The 13676-nt window shown below is 44.0% G+C and overlaps 2 protein-coding genes across 4 annotated transcripts in view; both read right to left on the bottom strand.

The window, feature by feature from the left end:
• ARHGEF33 (Rho guanine nucleotide exchange factor 33) overlaps positions 1–6820 on the bottom strand; it is a 32584-nt gene extending 25764 nt beyond the window's left edge. For 2 of the 3 annotated variants that reach the window (XM_051615472.1, XM_051615473.1), the window contains exons 1-2: positions 6782–6820; positions 338–492 (exon numbers count right to left, since the gene is read on the bottom strand). In XM_051615472.1, coding sequence (XP_051471432.1) covers positions 338–359 — 22 coding nt within the window. In that variant the 5' untranslated portion in view covers positions 360–492; positions 6782–6820. The remainder of the gene's footprint in view (positions 1–337; positions 493–6781) is intronic. The other variant, XM_051615475.1, reaches the window with a different exon arrangement.
• Positions 6821–9200: 2380 nt separating this feature from the next.
• Positions 9201–13554, bottom strand: MORN2 (MORN repeat containing 2). Its single transcript, XM_051615018.1, is given in 6 exon segments — positions 9201–9259; positions 9262–9299; positions 11731–11838; positions 12585–12646; positions 12894–13035; positions 13532–13554. Coding segments are annotated over 6 exon segments (432 nt in total).
• Between the last annotated feature and the right edge of the window lie 122 nt (positions 13555–13676).

The raw sequence follows: 13676 nt of genomic DNA, 5'->3' as shown, positions 1-13676 counted from the left end.
AATGCCCTCATGTAAGATGTAGCTTTTGACTGCAGTCTGTACATCCCAATGAGAAGGTGGGTCCAAGGTAAGAGAGTGGAATGACTTGGACATTACATGTGCCACAGGATTATTTTCCAGAGGAAAGAGTGAGGTGTTTCTAAAATAAGAGATAAAAACCTCAAACCCCAGATTTTTTTAAGAAATTAAAAGAGGGAACAGGTGCCTACAGCTGCCGTGGCTAAGAGGTGCTTTCACAGGGCTGGCTGGCAGCTGCCAACAGACAGGTCATATGAGAGCAGGTTTCTTCCTTGCTGTCTTTCATACTATCAAGAAGTGAAATAAGAGGATGCTTTACCTTCTTGTTTGTTTGAGTCCATGGCTGCTATAGGATGTGCGTCCTTGCAGGGACTCCTGTCCTCACTCTGGAGGGTTCTGGCTGGTCACTGGGAACATCCCATGGCTTAGAGCTGCTCACATGTGAGCCCTGCGATAGGTCAGCTGGTCTGAACCCTGAGTGCAGAAAGATGCAGAAAGGGTTTATTGAGCAGAGATGCTCAAAGTTCAGAAAATAGAGGGAAGAGGAGGGATTTGAGAGGGAATGAGGCATCCTAAAGTTTTGTTCGGATTCCCAGTGCCTCCACAAGGAGAGTGGGCACTGGTACAAACACTTCCCTCCCAGCCCAAGGCCATTTGTGCATATGTGGATGGGTGAGTAAGAGGCACTACATAATCCCACAGAGACTATTTGCTCAGCAAGATGCTGCTTGTTTAAGCACAGAAGGAAAATGAGATGTATTTTGAATGGCACATGAACATCTTGCACAGGTGCTCTGCATCAAAGAACCAGCTTTTTCTATGCAACAGATCACCCAAAATGTCCTCCAAACTGGTATCTGGGCCACAAGAGATACTGCCTTCACAATACTGCTGCACAGCCCTGCTGGAAATTTTGGAAGTGCTTGTGCTGCCATGCTTGCTTTCTCTACCAGTTGTCTCCTTACATTTGGAGGCACAGGAGTCCTGCAAGGCACCTCAATGTGAAGAGCTACAGCTTCTCTGGAAACCAGGGCCAGCAAAGCATGATGCCATGCCCAAGTCACTCCCTTGGTAACGCATCTCAGCAGTCCAGTAATGGGATTAGGACCTTGAGAACAGTCTTAAGATAATGTCTGAGTAGTGACATAGGCAGAGCCCCAGAAAAATGTATTGCACCAACTCATGCTTCTCTTATCAGCATGGGCATTGCCCCACATCCATGCTACCTCTCCCCAGAGTTTAATTCAAGTCTGTTTTTGACCAGCCTTACTAGGAAACTAGATGTGATTCAGGAGTCTAGAATAACCTCCTAACTCTATTCCTGTTAGACATAGATATGCCCAAGGCTGATGTGAGTTATCGCTAACTTTGCTAATGGGATTGGAGGCGCTAATGTAATTCTGGCACACAGCTCTGCTGACACAGCTATGGAGGGCTGTGGTGGCTTGGAGAAGCCAGGGGTGATGTTTTCAGGGAAGCAGGGACAGAGACAGTCACACAGCATTAAATAGATGGAAGAGATGCAAAAGATGCAGGAGCCTTGCGTGGCTTTAGGAAATCGCTACAGAAGCAGTTGCTGCTGGTGCAGTCAGCAGTGTAGCTTGGGGGTCATACACATTTGGCCTGACAGCTTTCCAGTGTGGAACTCCCAAGGGAGCAGAAGGGCAGCACCATCAGGGTCCCTAAGAATAGGGCAATGCTGAGCATTTGTGAGCTGTGGCAATGCATGTTTCTTGTGGTCAGGCTGAGAGTGGCACAGCCATCAGCATACTCAGCTGGCCTCTTGCTGAGGGTATGATGTAGACAGAAAGGTTTCCAGTATGGAAGCATGGACTTGGGGCTTAGCATCTTCTTGAGACTGAGGATTAATGAAAGGACAAACTTCTTATTTGTAAGAGAGCTGCTTATGCTTATGTGCTCTCCTCCTAAGAAGATCTGCTGTCTTCTCAGGACAGAGGATCCTTTGGTGACACATGCGAAAAACCTGAACAAAGGTGGAGAGACTTTGGACTTCGGCTTTGTACACACAAGCTGGGAAAAGTTCTAGGTGGACACCTGGTTACAGTAAGATAAATGTAATTGTTTATTAAATCAGTTTTCTTTCAGCAGATAGTCTAGGAGTTTGTTGGGTTGGTTTGGGTTTTTTTGAGGACTCTCAGGTTCATGGCAGAGTTTAGATGTGCAGAGACCTCTGGGGTTATCTGACTCAAAGCAGGGCTAACCCCAAAGCTAGACCAGATTCCTCAGAGCCACATCTAGTCAAGGTCTGGGTATCTCCCAGGCTGGAGACTTCTCAGCCTTTTCTGGGCCTGTCCTAGGGCTGAACTTCTCCCATGGGGAAGAATCTTTTCCTTATGGCCAGCAGAGGTTTCACCTGTTGCAGCTTGTGCCCATGGCAATTTATCTTTGCATTGTGTCTGTGAGAAGCGCCTGACTGGCTAGTCTATAACTCCTGCTAGGTAGTTGCAGGTGGCTGTAGGACCCCTCCCTTTCCCCAAGCTGAACAAACCCAGCTCCCTCAGCCTCTCCTCCTATGTTGTGTGCTCCAGCCCTCTGTAGCAGGGGGAAAAAAAAAAAATATATATATATATATATATATATATTTCTTTTTTCTGATAGGTATTCCAAAGAATCACAAGACCATGATTTGCTTCCAAGCAGCTAAATATGCAGTTGTTTTTAAAGTAGCTGAACCTCTCCTCTAGTAGGTTTGAGAAGAAGGTACTTAAGTTTGTATCTCTGAGCAAAACAGAGTTTTAACTTCAGTAGCAGCTCATTTAGTAGCAAAGTGGTTAAACTTTTCTCCCAGTTTAGACTAGTCAATGCCATAGCAAATTCCTGAGGCTTTTGGTTTGGGGCCATTGAGCTGCAGCTTGTTTCACACTGAGAACTGGTTTCAAAATTCGTAACAGTTTTTAGAGTGTTGGGGGAAAAGGAACAATTTTAAAAGGAAAATCAGATATGAAAGAAGCATAAACCTTCTCTGTCATAAATATTTCCACTGAAAACAATGAAAATGGCTTTTTGCCATTTAATTAATTACGTTTTCTTTTTAACAAAGACACGTATTTTTACCCATTCTGCTTGTATATCATTATTGTTTTATCATGCCATCTATAGCAATATAACAGCACATAGTTGTTAACTAGTAATAATTAACAAACATCAATTAGTGTGGAATTACTTATATTAACATGCCATTAAACACACTAACTGAATAACCTGTCTTAAAGATTTTGTAATTTTACTATCCACTTGCTGAATTATTCTGAGGATCTCTGAATTTTCAGTAACAATGTGACATTCGTGTCTCTGGTCTTCACTGGGTAACCATATCCTGCCAGTACCAAGAACATTTCTTGCTGGAAGTACACAAGAATGAGAATCTCTAAACCATACTGCTACACAGCTTTAAATGGGGGAGTCAAGGGACTGTAGTGCATGAGGAAACAGTGTGTACACAGGTTGCAATGGCAGGCATCCAAGGTGAGGAAAAGCCAGAATTAAAGCATAATTCAGTTCCACCAAGTGGAACGAGTCAACTACTTCCACTCTTATACCAACCCCTCCCTGGCATCTGAGACCTCAAAAAGCTTGTGTCTCTGTCCAGGTCCCACTTCAGCGGGTCCTCCTGCCTGGCACATCACCAGGGCTATGCCATCACTCTCGCAGGTGGTGGGTCAGAGGGAAGAATGCAACACAAAGAGCATCCGTGGCTACCCTCCACCAACACATGGAGACCTGCAGTTGTCATGAGGAGTGGTGCACCTAAGAGGAGAAGCTCACAGGAGGGCATTCCCACCTCTGCTATGCTACAGGTGATGACATGAAACATCTTGGGTCCAGTATAAAGAAAGAGGTTTGTGTGATATGGAGAAAAATAACCTACATGAGGTTTTAATGAGAGAGAAGCAATACTTGTAGAAGGGCTTATATGAAGATGTCATTGCCCTGTTATCTATCTTCTCTTCTTACATGCTTTCAACTCAGGGCCACATAGGGCTGGAAAGGAGCCCTTTGGCATTGTATCTTCTTTCTGGTCGTAAAAATGCTGTGGGTTCCTGGTACCAGAAAGAATTTCTCCTTCTAGAGGGAATGCAAAACAATACCTGTATAGCACGGAGATTTATCTGAGAAGTTTCCACATCATCCTCATGCAGACAAGGACAATGTTTGAGCACAGTCTCTGTCCTCTGCAGAGCTCAGGAGTGAGGCACTGAAACTGGGACACCGGGGATGCCGCCATTCCTTCCTGCTGCAGGCACCACCAGGAGCTTTGCTATATGACCGCACCTCAAAGTAGGTTGATCTTGGTTAAGTGGGTCCAGCAAATCTTTCCTGTTTTACCAGAGTAACTGTCTTTCATGTGTCCTCTACCTGCATCCTGCAATTTCCTGAGTCACCCGCTCACTTCTTTGTTACATTCACCACTTGCCAACATTTAGGCCTCACTGCTGGATTCTCTGAATATATAATACTGCCTGCCTGCCCCCGATTCTTCTGACTTGCCAAATATAGGGAGCAAATATATCTTCCTCATCACTAAAACAAGCAAACACCATGATTTGGAGTGGATGCTTGTCATGTTTCCCCTGACTGCCAGGTCGGGAAGCTGCTGACATTATCCTCACCAGGGACAAGGGCTTTAGTCAGCCTGAGTTGGCTTAAGAGCATCTGGCTTTTTCCTAATGGGTTCAAAAAAGGGTTGGAAAATAGGACTGACATTTGGACCTAAGGCCCTGGATGTAGGCTGCTTGGTCAAATCATACCTCACCAGCAGCAATCAAGTCATAAGCTCACAGCAGAGTCTAGGTGAGTAGGGACCCTTGTATGTATCTAGTCAGTTGTATGTATCTAGTCTTCCTGCTCAAAATGAGGCTAACTCCAAACTAAATCAGGCTCCTCAGGGCTGTGTCCAGTTCAAATCTGAGTACTTCCCACATTGGAGACTTTGCAGCCTCTCTGGGCCCTCCAATACCCCAGGAAATAATGTTTTTTCTTATGTGCATTCAGGGTTTCCCTTTGCTGCAGCTTGTGCCCATTGCCTTTCACTGCACACCTCTGGGAAGAATCTGGACTCTGTTTTATAGCCCCCTTGAGGGTGTTAAAAGCTGGAAGAGGATCCCCCCCTTCACCTTTTTTTCCCAGTACTGAGCAAGCCCCACACCCTTAACCCCTTCCTATATGCATGTGCACATAAGAAGCAAGAGCAAGCCATCCTAAACCACCAGCAGGCTGCCTCAAATCCAAATGCCTGACATGCCAGCTCACCACAGGGTAGTTTTCTACTGTTCCTCTGCAAGCTCTCCACTGAACAGACTCAACACCCAGTCACATGAAGCCATCAGCAGACTGCCTTGGCCTGCAACCCAAGCCCATGGTCTCCCTGCTTTAGGGACAAAGAAATGGCAGAGATGTGCTTGTTTTTTCTGAGCTAAGCATTAAAACCCATTAACCCTCCTGCAGCTCACATCAAGCCAGAATGACATCTCTGGAGCAAAGCCCAGAAAATAGTTTCAGGGTAAGAAAGCCACCAGATTCCTCCACTGTGGCAAAATGAAGTTTTTTCCTCTTTTGCCTGTGTCTTCCCTGCAGCAGCCAAATCTGATGAGCCCAAGAACCAGTGTCACCTCTGCCACTAGTGATCACCATGATTCTGGCCACTGGTGTCCAGCAAAGAATAGTGCCCTGGTGCCTTCCAGGAGCAGCTGGTGCTGCAGCCTCTCCAGAGCAGAGCAGGCAGTGTGAGCAAGTTAACAGAGCCTGAGTTGGCACCAACTTCCCAGAGATCCCCGAAGGAGAAGGTGTGGATGGACAGGGAGGTCCCAGTTGCCTGGAGTTGCCTTCTTTAGCTATGCCCCAGATCAGAGTCAGAGCAGAGTGAGGTGCCATTGAGGCAGCACAATTCCCACATGAAGCTGTGCATGGGGGAGGGAGAAGAGGCAAGTCCCACAACCTGCACTGCATTAGTGTGACCATGCTCACCCTTCCAGCGGTCCCCGCACATGGAATGGCACAACTGGGAGAAACAATCAACTGTGCAGAGGATGGCTTGTTAAAAAGACCAACCGAATTCCCTGAGCATCAACATGCAAACAGGCAAAGTTCAGTAAAGCATTTACAACCTAGCCTTGACGGACAACAGTTACTATTTGGCTTTCTGTCCCATTCTGCTTCTGAAATCATGACATGGGCAACAGTGCATTTTTGCTACTTCAGTTGTTAAACCTCCGCAAGATTCCTAAATAAATGCTCGGGATCTTCCTGGTGACTGTCTCAATCCTGCCAGCTGAGATTGCTAGCTGTTTTAATTATCCCACTTGGAGAACACCCCCTAAAAAACCTCTTTTGCTAAAGAGAGCAAAAAATAAATTATTTACTCTCATCACTATCATGCTTTGTCTCCAGCTAACTCTAATGCTGTTGTCATTCAAATACTTCAATTCAGCATGAAACCTCAATTTAGCTGTTAAATGGTGAGAGCAAAAAAAAGTCTTTTTTACCTGGTATTTTAGAGACCTTACTATAAATGCAGCCTCACTAGATTCTCCAGCAGTTTAAGAAGCTAGATCTCCATATACAGTCTTAGAATAAATCAGCTGGAAATAACTGTGGGCACAGAAGATGCAAGCTACTTCCAATAACCATTTTATCCACAGCACATGCAATATTAAATAGCAGAGCTCTAGCTTTTTCCAGCAATAGGAAAAATTATATTATTAATCCCAGTCTTCATCCCATGCTGAGAACATTTAAAACTTACCCCAGGCTAGCTGAAGATTCTTCAGCACTGACAGTTGCCAGAGTTGGGAATTAGCACTGTGCAAGAAAGGAGAGAGAGAGGAGAGCAATGGTGGCTTGACGTGTCCCAGGATGGGACTGTCACATGCTAATCACTGGTTTGAAACGCAAGCTTAACAAATGCCTTCTAATTATGTAATTGTCAGGTCACATCCTTGCATCCCCATACCAAAATCAGGACTGTGCACTTGGAAGAAGATGATACCGACTTCTTTCCTTTTTAATTAGATTTGCACACTGCTGCAAGGGGAGGGTGAGAAATCTTGTGAAGTGACAGGCAGAGGGGGCTCTGTGGTTTCTGCTACTTCACTGAGCTCAGAGACTCTTAAATACCTCCTATGGCACCCAAGCAAGACAGCCTGCAGTTGGGGACAGGGAGACAGGACCAGCTCCTCCCCACCTTCTCTGACACCCTCAGTCTTGTACCATGCACGGCCTCACCAGGGATACCAGAGCCAAGAGGGCTTCCCTTCCTTCATTCTGGGTCTGACAGCAAGGTTGCCAAAGTAGCCAGGGCAGAGGAGTAGCAACCACCACCACTTCTGCATTTTGTGTTGTTAGATCATAAAAAATTTCCTTTGAGTAAAAATAAAGAAGAACACGAAGGGAGGTGGGAGAATGGGAGACAGCAGTCCTCCACACCAGCTCCATTTCCTCACTAATGTCCTGCAAGATATTTTGCTTCGAAGAGCATCAATAAAGCAAGTAACTCAAGTCCAGGCATGCCAGGAAAAGGTTTGAGCAGTCCAGTGGGTTACCCTGAAGCCTAAGAGCAGAGAGACATCAAGGAGGAGGAACAGTAATAAAAGGCAGGCTAATTTCTTCCTGAAAGACAAAGATCTGCTTCAAATACAGCCTTCAGGCAGAAAACCTGCAATGTAAAACCACACAGCCTGCTTCAGTATAGCTGCTGTGCAGCACAGATACATGTGGTGATGTGGAGTTCTAGCAAAGGAGCTGAAAGGACAGGCTCATAGATGAACAGAAGCTCTGTGGAATATACTACTACCTCTGAAGTCAAGGACTAGGGACAGAAGACACTGGTTTTTTGTTGTTTGGGGATGGTTGTTGTTTTGGAGCTGGCTGTTTCAGGAGGAAAACCCAGCAAAATTGAACATAATAAATAATTCTGAAGGAGTTTGCTGGAAAGACGAAGATGCCTGTGAATTCAACAAACAGCTCAAGCTAGAAGAGATTTTTATTTTTTTAATAATAAAAACCTTTGGTTTCACAAATCTATGAACAAAACATTTAAAATAGAGATTTTTCCTACAGATAGCTTTAAGGAAAAGGGCTGAAAGGTGTTATATTGAAAAATTATCCATGAGGTGCTTTGTTTCAGATGACCCAGTATGTTTCATTCTGCTGATAATAGGTTGTTTTTTCATTTTGCTAAGAAACCACAGGGCCTAAGATTTCTCCAAATCCCAACAAAATGAGCTGAGCATTTGAAGGCACATCTTAAGGAAAAGCATCTGTACATTTTGCCTGCAAATGGAGGCGAGGCCAAGTATTTACAAAAACTCCATTCAACATCTGGCAATCAAAGACTCAACACACCTTTTTTTTCCTGCCAGCACTGGCATGTTGTAGCTATTTTGTTTTGTTGTTGGTTTTTTTTTTAACTAAAAAGCCGTTTTTCTGCTTGTAAAGCGAAGTGTTCAGATTCATAGTGCACAGACTTTTGTTGACCAAATGCAAACAAAAATAGAAATAGATTTTTCAGTGCATTAGACTTTCTGATGGTGCATTGGAAGAAACCAGTCTCCTCTGTGTGCTCTCCTGTCTACTTCCCTTCCCTGAGAAAAGCAGCTTTGGTGCATGGGAGAGGTCAGTCCTTGAGCAGTCTGGAACCAGAGCCTGGGGTTTATGGGCTTGACCTGAGAGGAGTAACTGCCATGCTACAGCTACCCTTGCTGTCTCCTTTGACTCCACTATGCAACACCTGCCTTAGGGTAAACACGATCACATGAGCACTGTTTGCAAAAGTGTCTGTGGGTGGAGAGGTTTGTTTTCTGGGGAAAGTTACAAAAGTTGAGCATAAATTAGGCTTCATTAGTTGCTAACAAGTTTTTTGAAACCCAGGGAGAAAGGCATTCCTAGGGCAAGTTAAAATACAAAAAGAATTCTAGTCATCAACTGTTGCACTTATAAATTCACCCTATCCAACTTCATTTTTTTTAAGTTCTCATTTGGCAGAGTTCAGCTGATTTGGTCTGAAAAGAAAAATAATTTTCTTCACTATTTTCATGCATCCTTAGGGATTTTTTTAAATAAATACATGAAGAAATCAATGCCTGTTGAAAACTGGTCACAGCTGTTGATCCCAGAATGCAATCTGATCCAAAATGGATAAAAAATATCAGAACTGTGCCAAACAGCTAAATTTTCAACTCCTGCCTCATTCCCACTGCTGCCGAGCCATGAAATGATGCCCCTCCATTCCATTTTAATCTATAAAGTCTCCTTCACCTTCCATCCTGTAATGACAGAAATCCAGTCTGTTGAGAATGCCATCAGTTTCTGGCAGCATGGTGATCTGTGTGCTATGCAGATAAGCAAATTGCCAGGAATCAGAACCTTACTAGTGTAAGCACCTGCCTTAACTTTCTCCCACTTTTTAGCCTGTAAAAGTTTTGAACTACAAAGCACACAGGTTAGATATCCAAGAAAGATATTCCTTTATTTGCATTAGTATTTATACTAATGCCCTCCCCCGAAAAACTTCATAGTCCCATTCATGATTTGAACTAAGTCCTATCAAGTATCCTGACTTTCATCAGGGGCATCTTAAAGATGTGTAAGTGTATCCAGCTAGTCACCCTGTGATCTTCTTGCTGTACAAATCCATCCTCTCTTTCTCACCATCTTGCTATATGCTGCTATGACAAAATGCAAAGATTTAGAGCCACTTGCAGGAAAAAAGTAACTGCTGTGCCCTCATAAACCACGTTTCTCCTGATCCTTGAAAGCCATGATCATTATACCTAAAAACTGCTATAACAAAGAATCAGCATCCCTTGCAAATGAGGGAGAAATACGTTTTTAAATTAACTACTGGATATTTGTTTCCCTTCAAAAATAAAACCACCTAGCAGTCACACCAAGCTGTTATGGTGCTGCCTATGTATGTTCTCTCATGAAAGCCACAGTGATCTGGGGAACTGACACTTACTTCATGTGAGTACGTGGAAATTAGCAACATGTCAGCAAAAGACAGGAGTCCTGTAGCAGATTTTAACATGCCACTGTAACAGAGGTGTAACTTAACTCAGTCTGTTCTAAGGCATTGAAATAAATGTCTTTCATTTTTCCCCAAACATTTGAGTTTGTCGTACAGGTTCCCATTTTGTATCCAAGTACATTCTGTAATGTAGATTTCCTTTAAAAATAGAATTGGCCATCATTCTAGTGCTATTGTGGCTGTGATTTTTGGTCAGCAGGGCAAGAGCGAGTTGTTGCTTTTTTTCTTATGAAAGACCACATATTAACACACATACATTTTAGATTTATTTCAGATACTAGACTGAGGAGGTACTTAAGAGAAAAAATAAACCTAAATCATACCTAGTAAATTTGATAGAGAATTAATTTAAGAAGCATAAACAAGAATGTTCTCGTGTCATTTTTTCCAGTTACCTTTCTCATTAAATCTGTTTTGTGGATTATGAAGTGGGTATTGACTTCTTGCTTTAGGAAAAGATGGTATCTTGGCAATTCAAAATCCACAGCCTTATTCAGAATAAATTAACTTAGCTGATGTTTATGAGTGGCACTAAAATATTTTATTCTGAGCTATGAAAATGAACCTCCACATTTTCCCATCTCTCTGAAATTTATACTTTACCTCAAAAAAGAAGTAGACACAAACTTTGAACTACCAGCCCAAATCAGCACTGTCTTTCTGCAGGTATCTGCAGGCAGACAGCTTGAAACAACAGCTCTGAAAGAGGTCTGACCTGCTGTGTTTCTGTGAACTGTGCCTGATCCCAGACACTGGGTAACAAAAAGCAAGTAGGTTGAAAACTTCTTGAAAGTACAACAGCATCTTGACAACTTCTGACTAGGAGTGAATCACAGACTTCAGAAACCTTCTCCTATGTTGGGTGAAGCTGATGAGCACTTTACAGCTTATGAAATAAAAACTAATAGAAAAGACCACATGACCCTTCCACTTCAAACTTACTTGTTTTATTTGAGTGGTCCAACGTGTTGGAAAATAACTCAGAAATGTAGAATGATGTGGTTAGTTTGTGTAAGGTGCACCCTGTATATATATACAAGTTCAAACTGCAGTCAGAGGAGCACCCAATTAGTACCACAGCACTGAGCCAGGACATCCTGCAATAACTGGGCCTTGAAGAAGCAATTAATCAAGAGGTTTCAAAGATGTTTTGTGTACATCACCAACTTGGTAAGAGGATTCAAGATCTATTGGACCTAAGGAATGTAGGATCTGATAAAAAGAACAAAAATCAAGGAAAGATTGACTACTGAACCAGTCTTGGGCAGTTGAAGTTACAGAAATTGAGATACTGTGTCCTGTTTGTGAACTTAGCTCATTATAATGTCATTATAATCCTAAAAATCGCACCCCCAGGTCAAAAAGACCCCTGCTCAGATGAAGACCCTTCCCCTGAGCATGCGTGATAGCAGAAATAGTGATGTAACCATATTATAATTATATGTAAATCGTTAACCAATCACTATAGGGATTGCTTGGAAGCTTGCTAACCTTACGGTTTTGTGTATAAACATGTGATGAAAAATCTCCCTTGGTGTGCTTGATTTGTGGGAAGGCACCAAGCACCCAGCTTTGCACAAACCTGCAACTAATAACAATGTCTCCTTCCTAAAGGTAGTCCCTTTCTCTGCATTTTAGGAGCTGTCTTTAAATGGTAACTAATGTACTTTACTCCATTTGGAAATGTGTAGGTTCCAACCCCATGAAAAATGTTGCCTTTGAATTCACCTTCATAAACTGCCCCAGAAGGATATTCCAGCCTTCTAGTCTTTGATCTGCATTTAATGAGTGATGAAGGATAAAGAAACTGGTTCATGTTTATGCTTAGAGCATTTTTTCCTTTCATTACAACATCCTTTCAGATTGCTGCCTGAGTCTGCTATCATATTCAGATATTATAATGGAGAGGAAAGTGACTGTTTCAGATTTAGGCAGGTTCTTGCTTCTACAAGGATTTAGTGTAAGAGCTTAGAAGTTTTTCAGCCAGCCACAGTGTCCAGTAAACCCCTCCTCTGCTGGTAATCTCACAGGATTTTAGCAATCTATGTAGCATGAAGCTGCTGCCCCCAGCCCTGGAAATAACTCATCTACCTGGACAGGCTCAGTTGTTAACTAACTTTTCCAGAATTCCTTTCTGTGGATCAAGGCAGATCATTTCTTCAGCCAAGGCTACTAAGCCATGCCAAGAGGATTTAAATCTGTGCTGCAAATCACTTCTGTGCCATAATCTTAGTTCTTGTTATTGCACCAATATTTGTGTAAGACACTGAAAAAAAGGAGGCCAGAGTAGAGCTAATAGAGCCACTGGTCTCATTTCAAGGACTGTCTCCAGCATCAACAAAATAAGCAGTTTTCCTGTACTTACTAATTAATTCCTGGGGAACTCAGTAACCAAGGGCAGCCAAACAATGGTGTGTTTGTCAGTGGCCAGAGCTCCCCTGTTTGATTGTGGGATGTGTGTGTGGTGTATAAACGTGCAGAAGGGCCAGGAATGCACAGCTCATTCATGCAAGGCTTTCACAGTGGCTGTGCCATGCTGGGCACCACCAGGGACACATTGCTGGGTGTTTCACTAGCACCTGCCTGACAGAATGACCAGGGTATTTGCAGGAGCCTCAGGAGTCAGCAGGACATCTGAAGACCCCAAGTGTCTCAAGTCTTCAGATTGGGCTGTCACAAGATTCCCAGGTGGAAGAAGAACCTGCAGCATTGGTCTGATCCTTCTCAGGTTATGACTTTCCTTTCTGTGTCTTTTTAAGGGTGGATATAGCGAGACACACTCCATTCCAAACCCAGAGAATGTTTAAAATGAAGGAATACTTTAAATTACCTTGTCATTTTTCCAGCTGCCAACATCTGTAGTTCTGTTGGTGCTGATGTAGACTCCATGACCATTCCTCTCAAGCTCACCCTCAGGGATCCTTCTGGATTCCCCCTGTAGGAAACTATGGTGGTGGAGGACAGGTTTTTCACTTTGAGACAGAGAGCATCTGAGAGGCAAAAAACCTATGAGAGGGTGCAATGTATTTCTTCTGTTGAAGGACACCATTTCTCCCAGAGCTGATACTCCATCTCCTGTGGACAGGCTACTCCCAGAGATGCGTCCTTGGAGCACACAAGCCCCACTGAATTAGATGCCTTTGGGTGCCACGCAGGGAGTGCGAGCCAGCCACCGTCCTGCCACCTGTTCTCCCAGCACGCCCAAGCCTCAGAGAGCAAAGCTGGCAGAGCAGAGCCCCATGGACCACCGGGGCAGTGGATGTGGCTGTCTGCAAGAGGACCCTGAGAAAACACCTCCACAGCAGATTCTGTGTGTCTGCGGGGAGTCCTCACACAGCCAAAGCAGCGTGGACTTGGGTAATAGCCCATTTCTGCTGGGAAGCTTCTTTTGGCTTCAAACTGCAACTTGGCACAGGCTGCCCGGAGGAGCTGTGGAGTCTTTATCCGCGGAGATATCCAAGATCCAACGGGATGCAGCCTAGGGCGGCCATGGCGGCTGACTCTGCACGGGCAGGAGACCGGGGCCCTCCAGAGGAGCTTTCCCACCTCGGCTCAGCAGCTGCGGGGCCACCCGTCACTGACATACACCTTCCACCTGAGTGAGACCAGCGCG

Source organism: Apus apus, chromosome 3, assembly GCF_020740795.1.
Source record: "Apus apus isolate bApuApu2 chromosome 3, bApuApu2.pri.cur, whole genome shotgun sequence".
Classification (NCBI taxonomy): domain Eukaryota; kingdom Metazoa; phylum Chordata; class Aves; order Apodiformes; family Apodidae; genus Apus; species Apus apus.
This window is presented reverse-complemented; position numbering and strand designations above follow the sequence as displayed.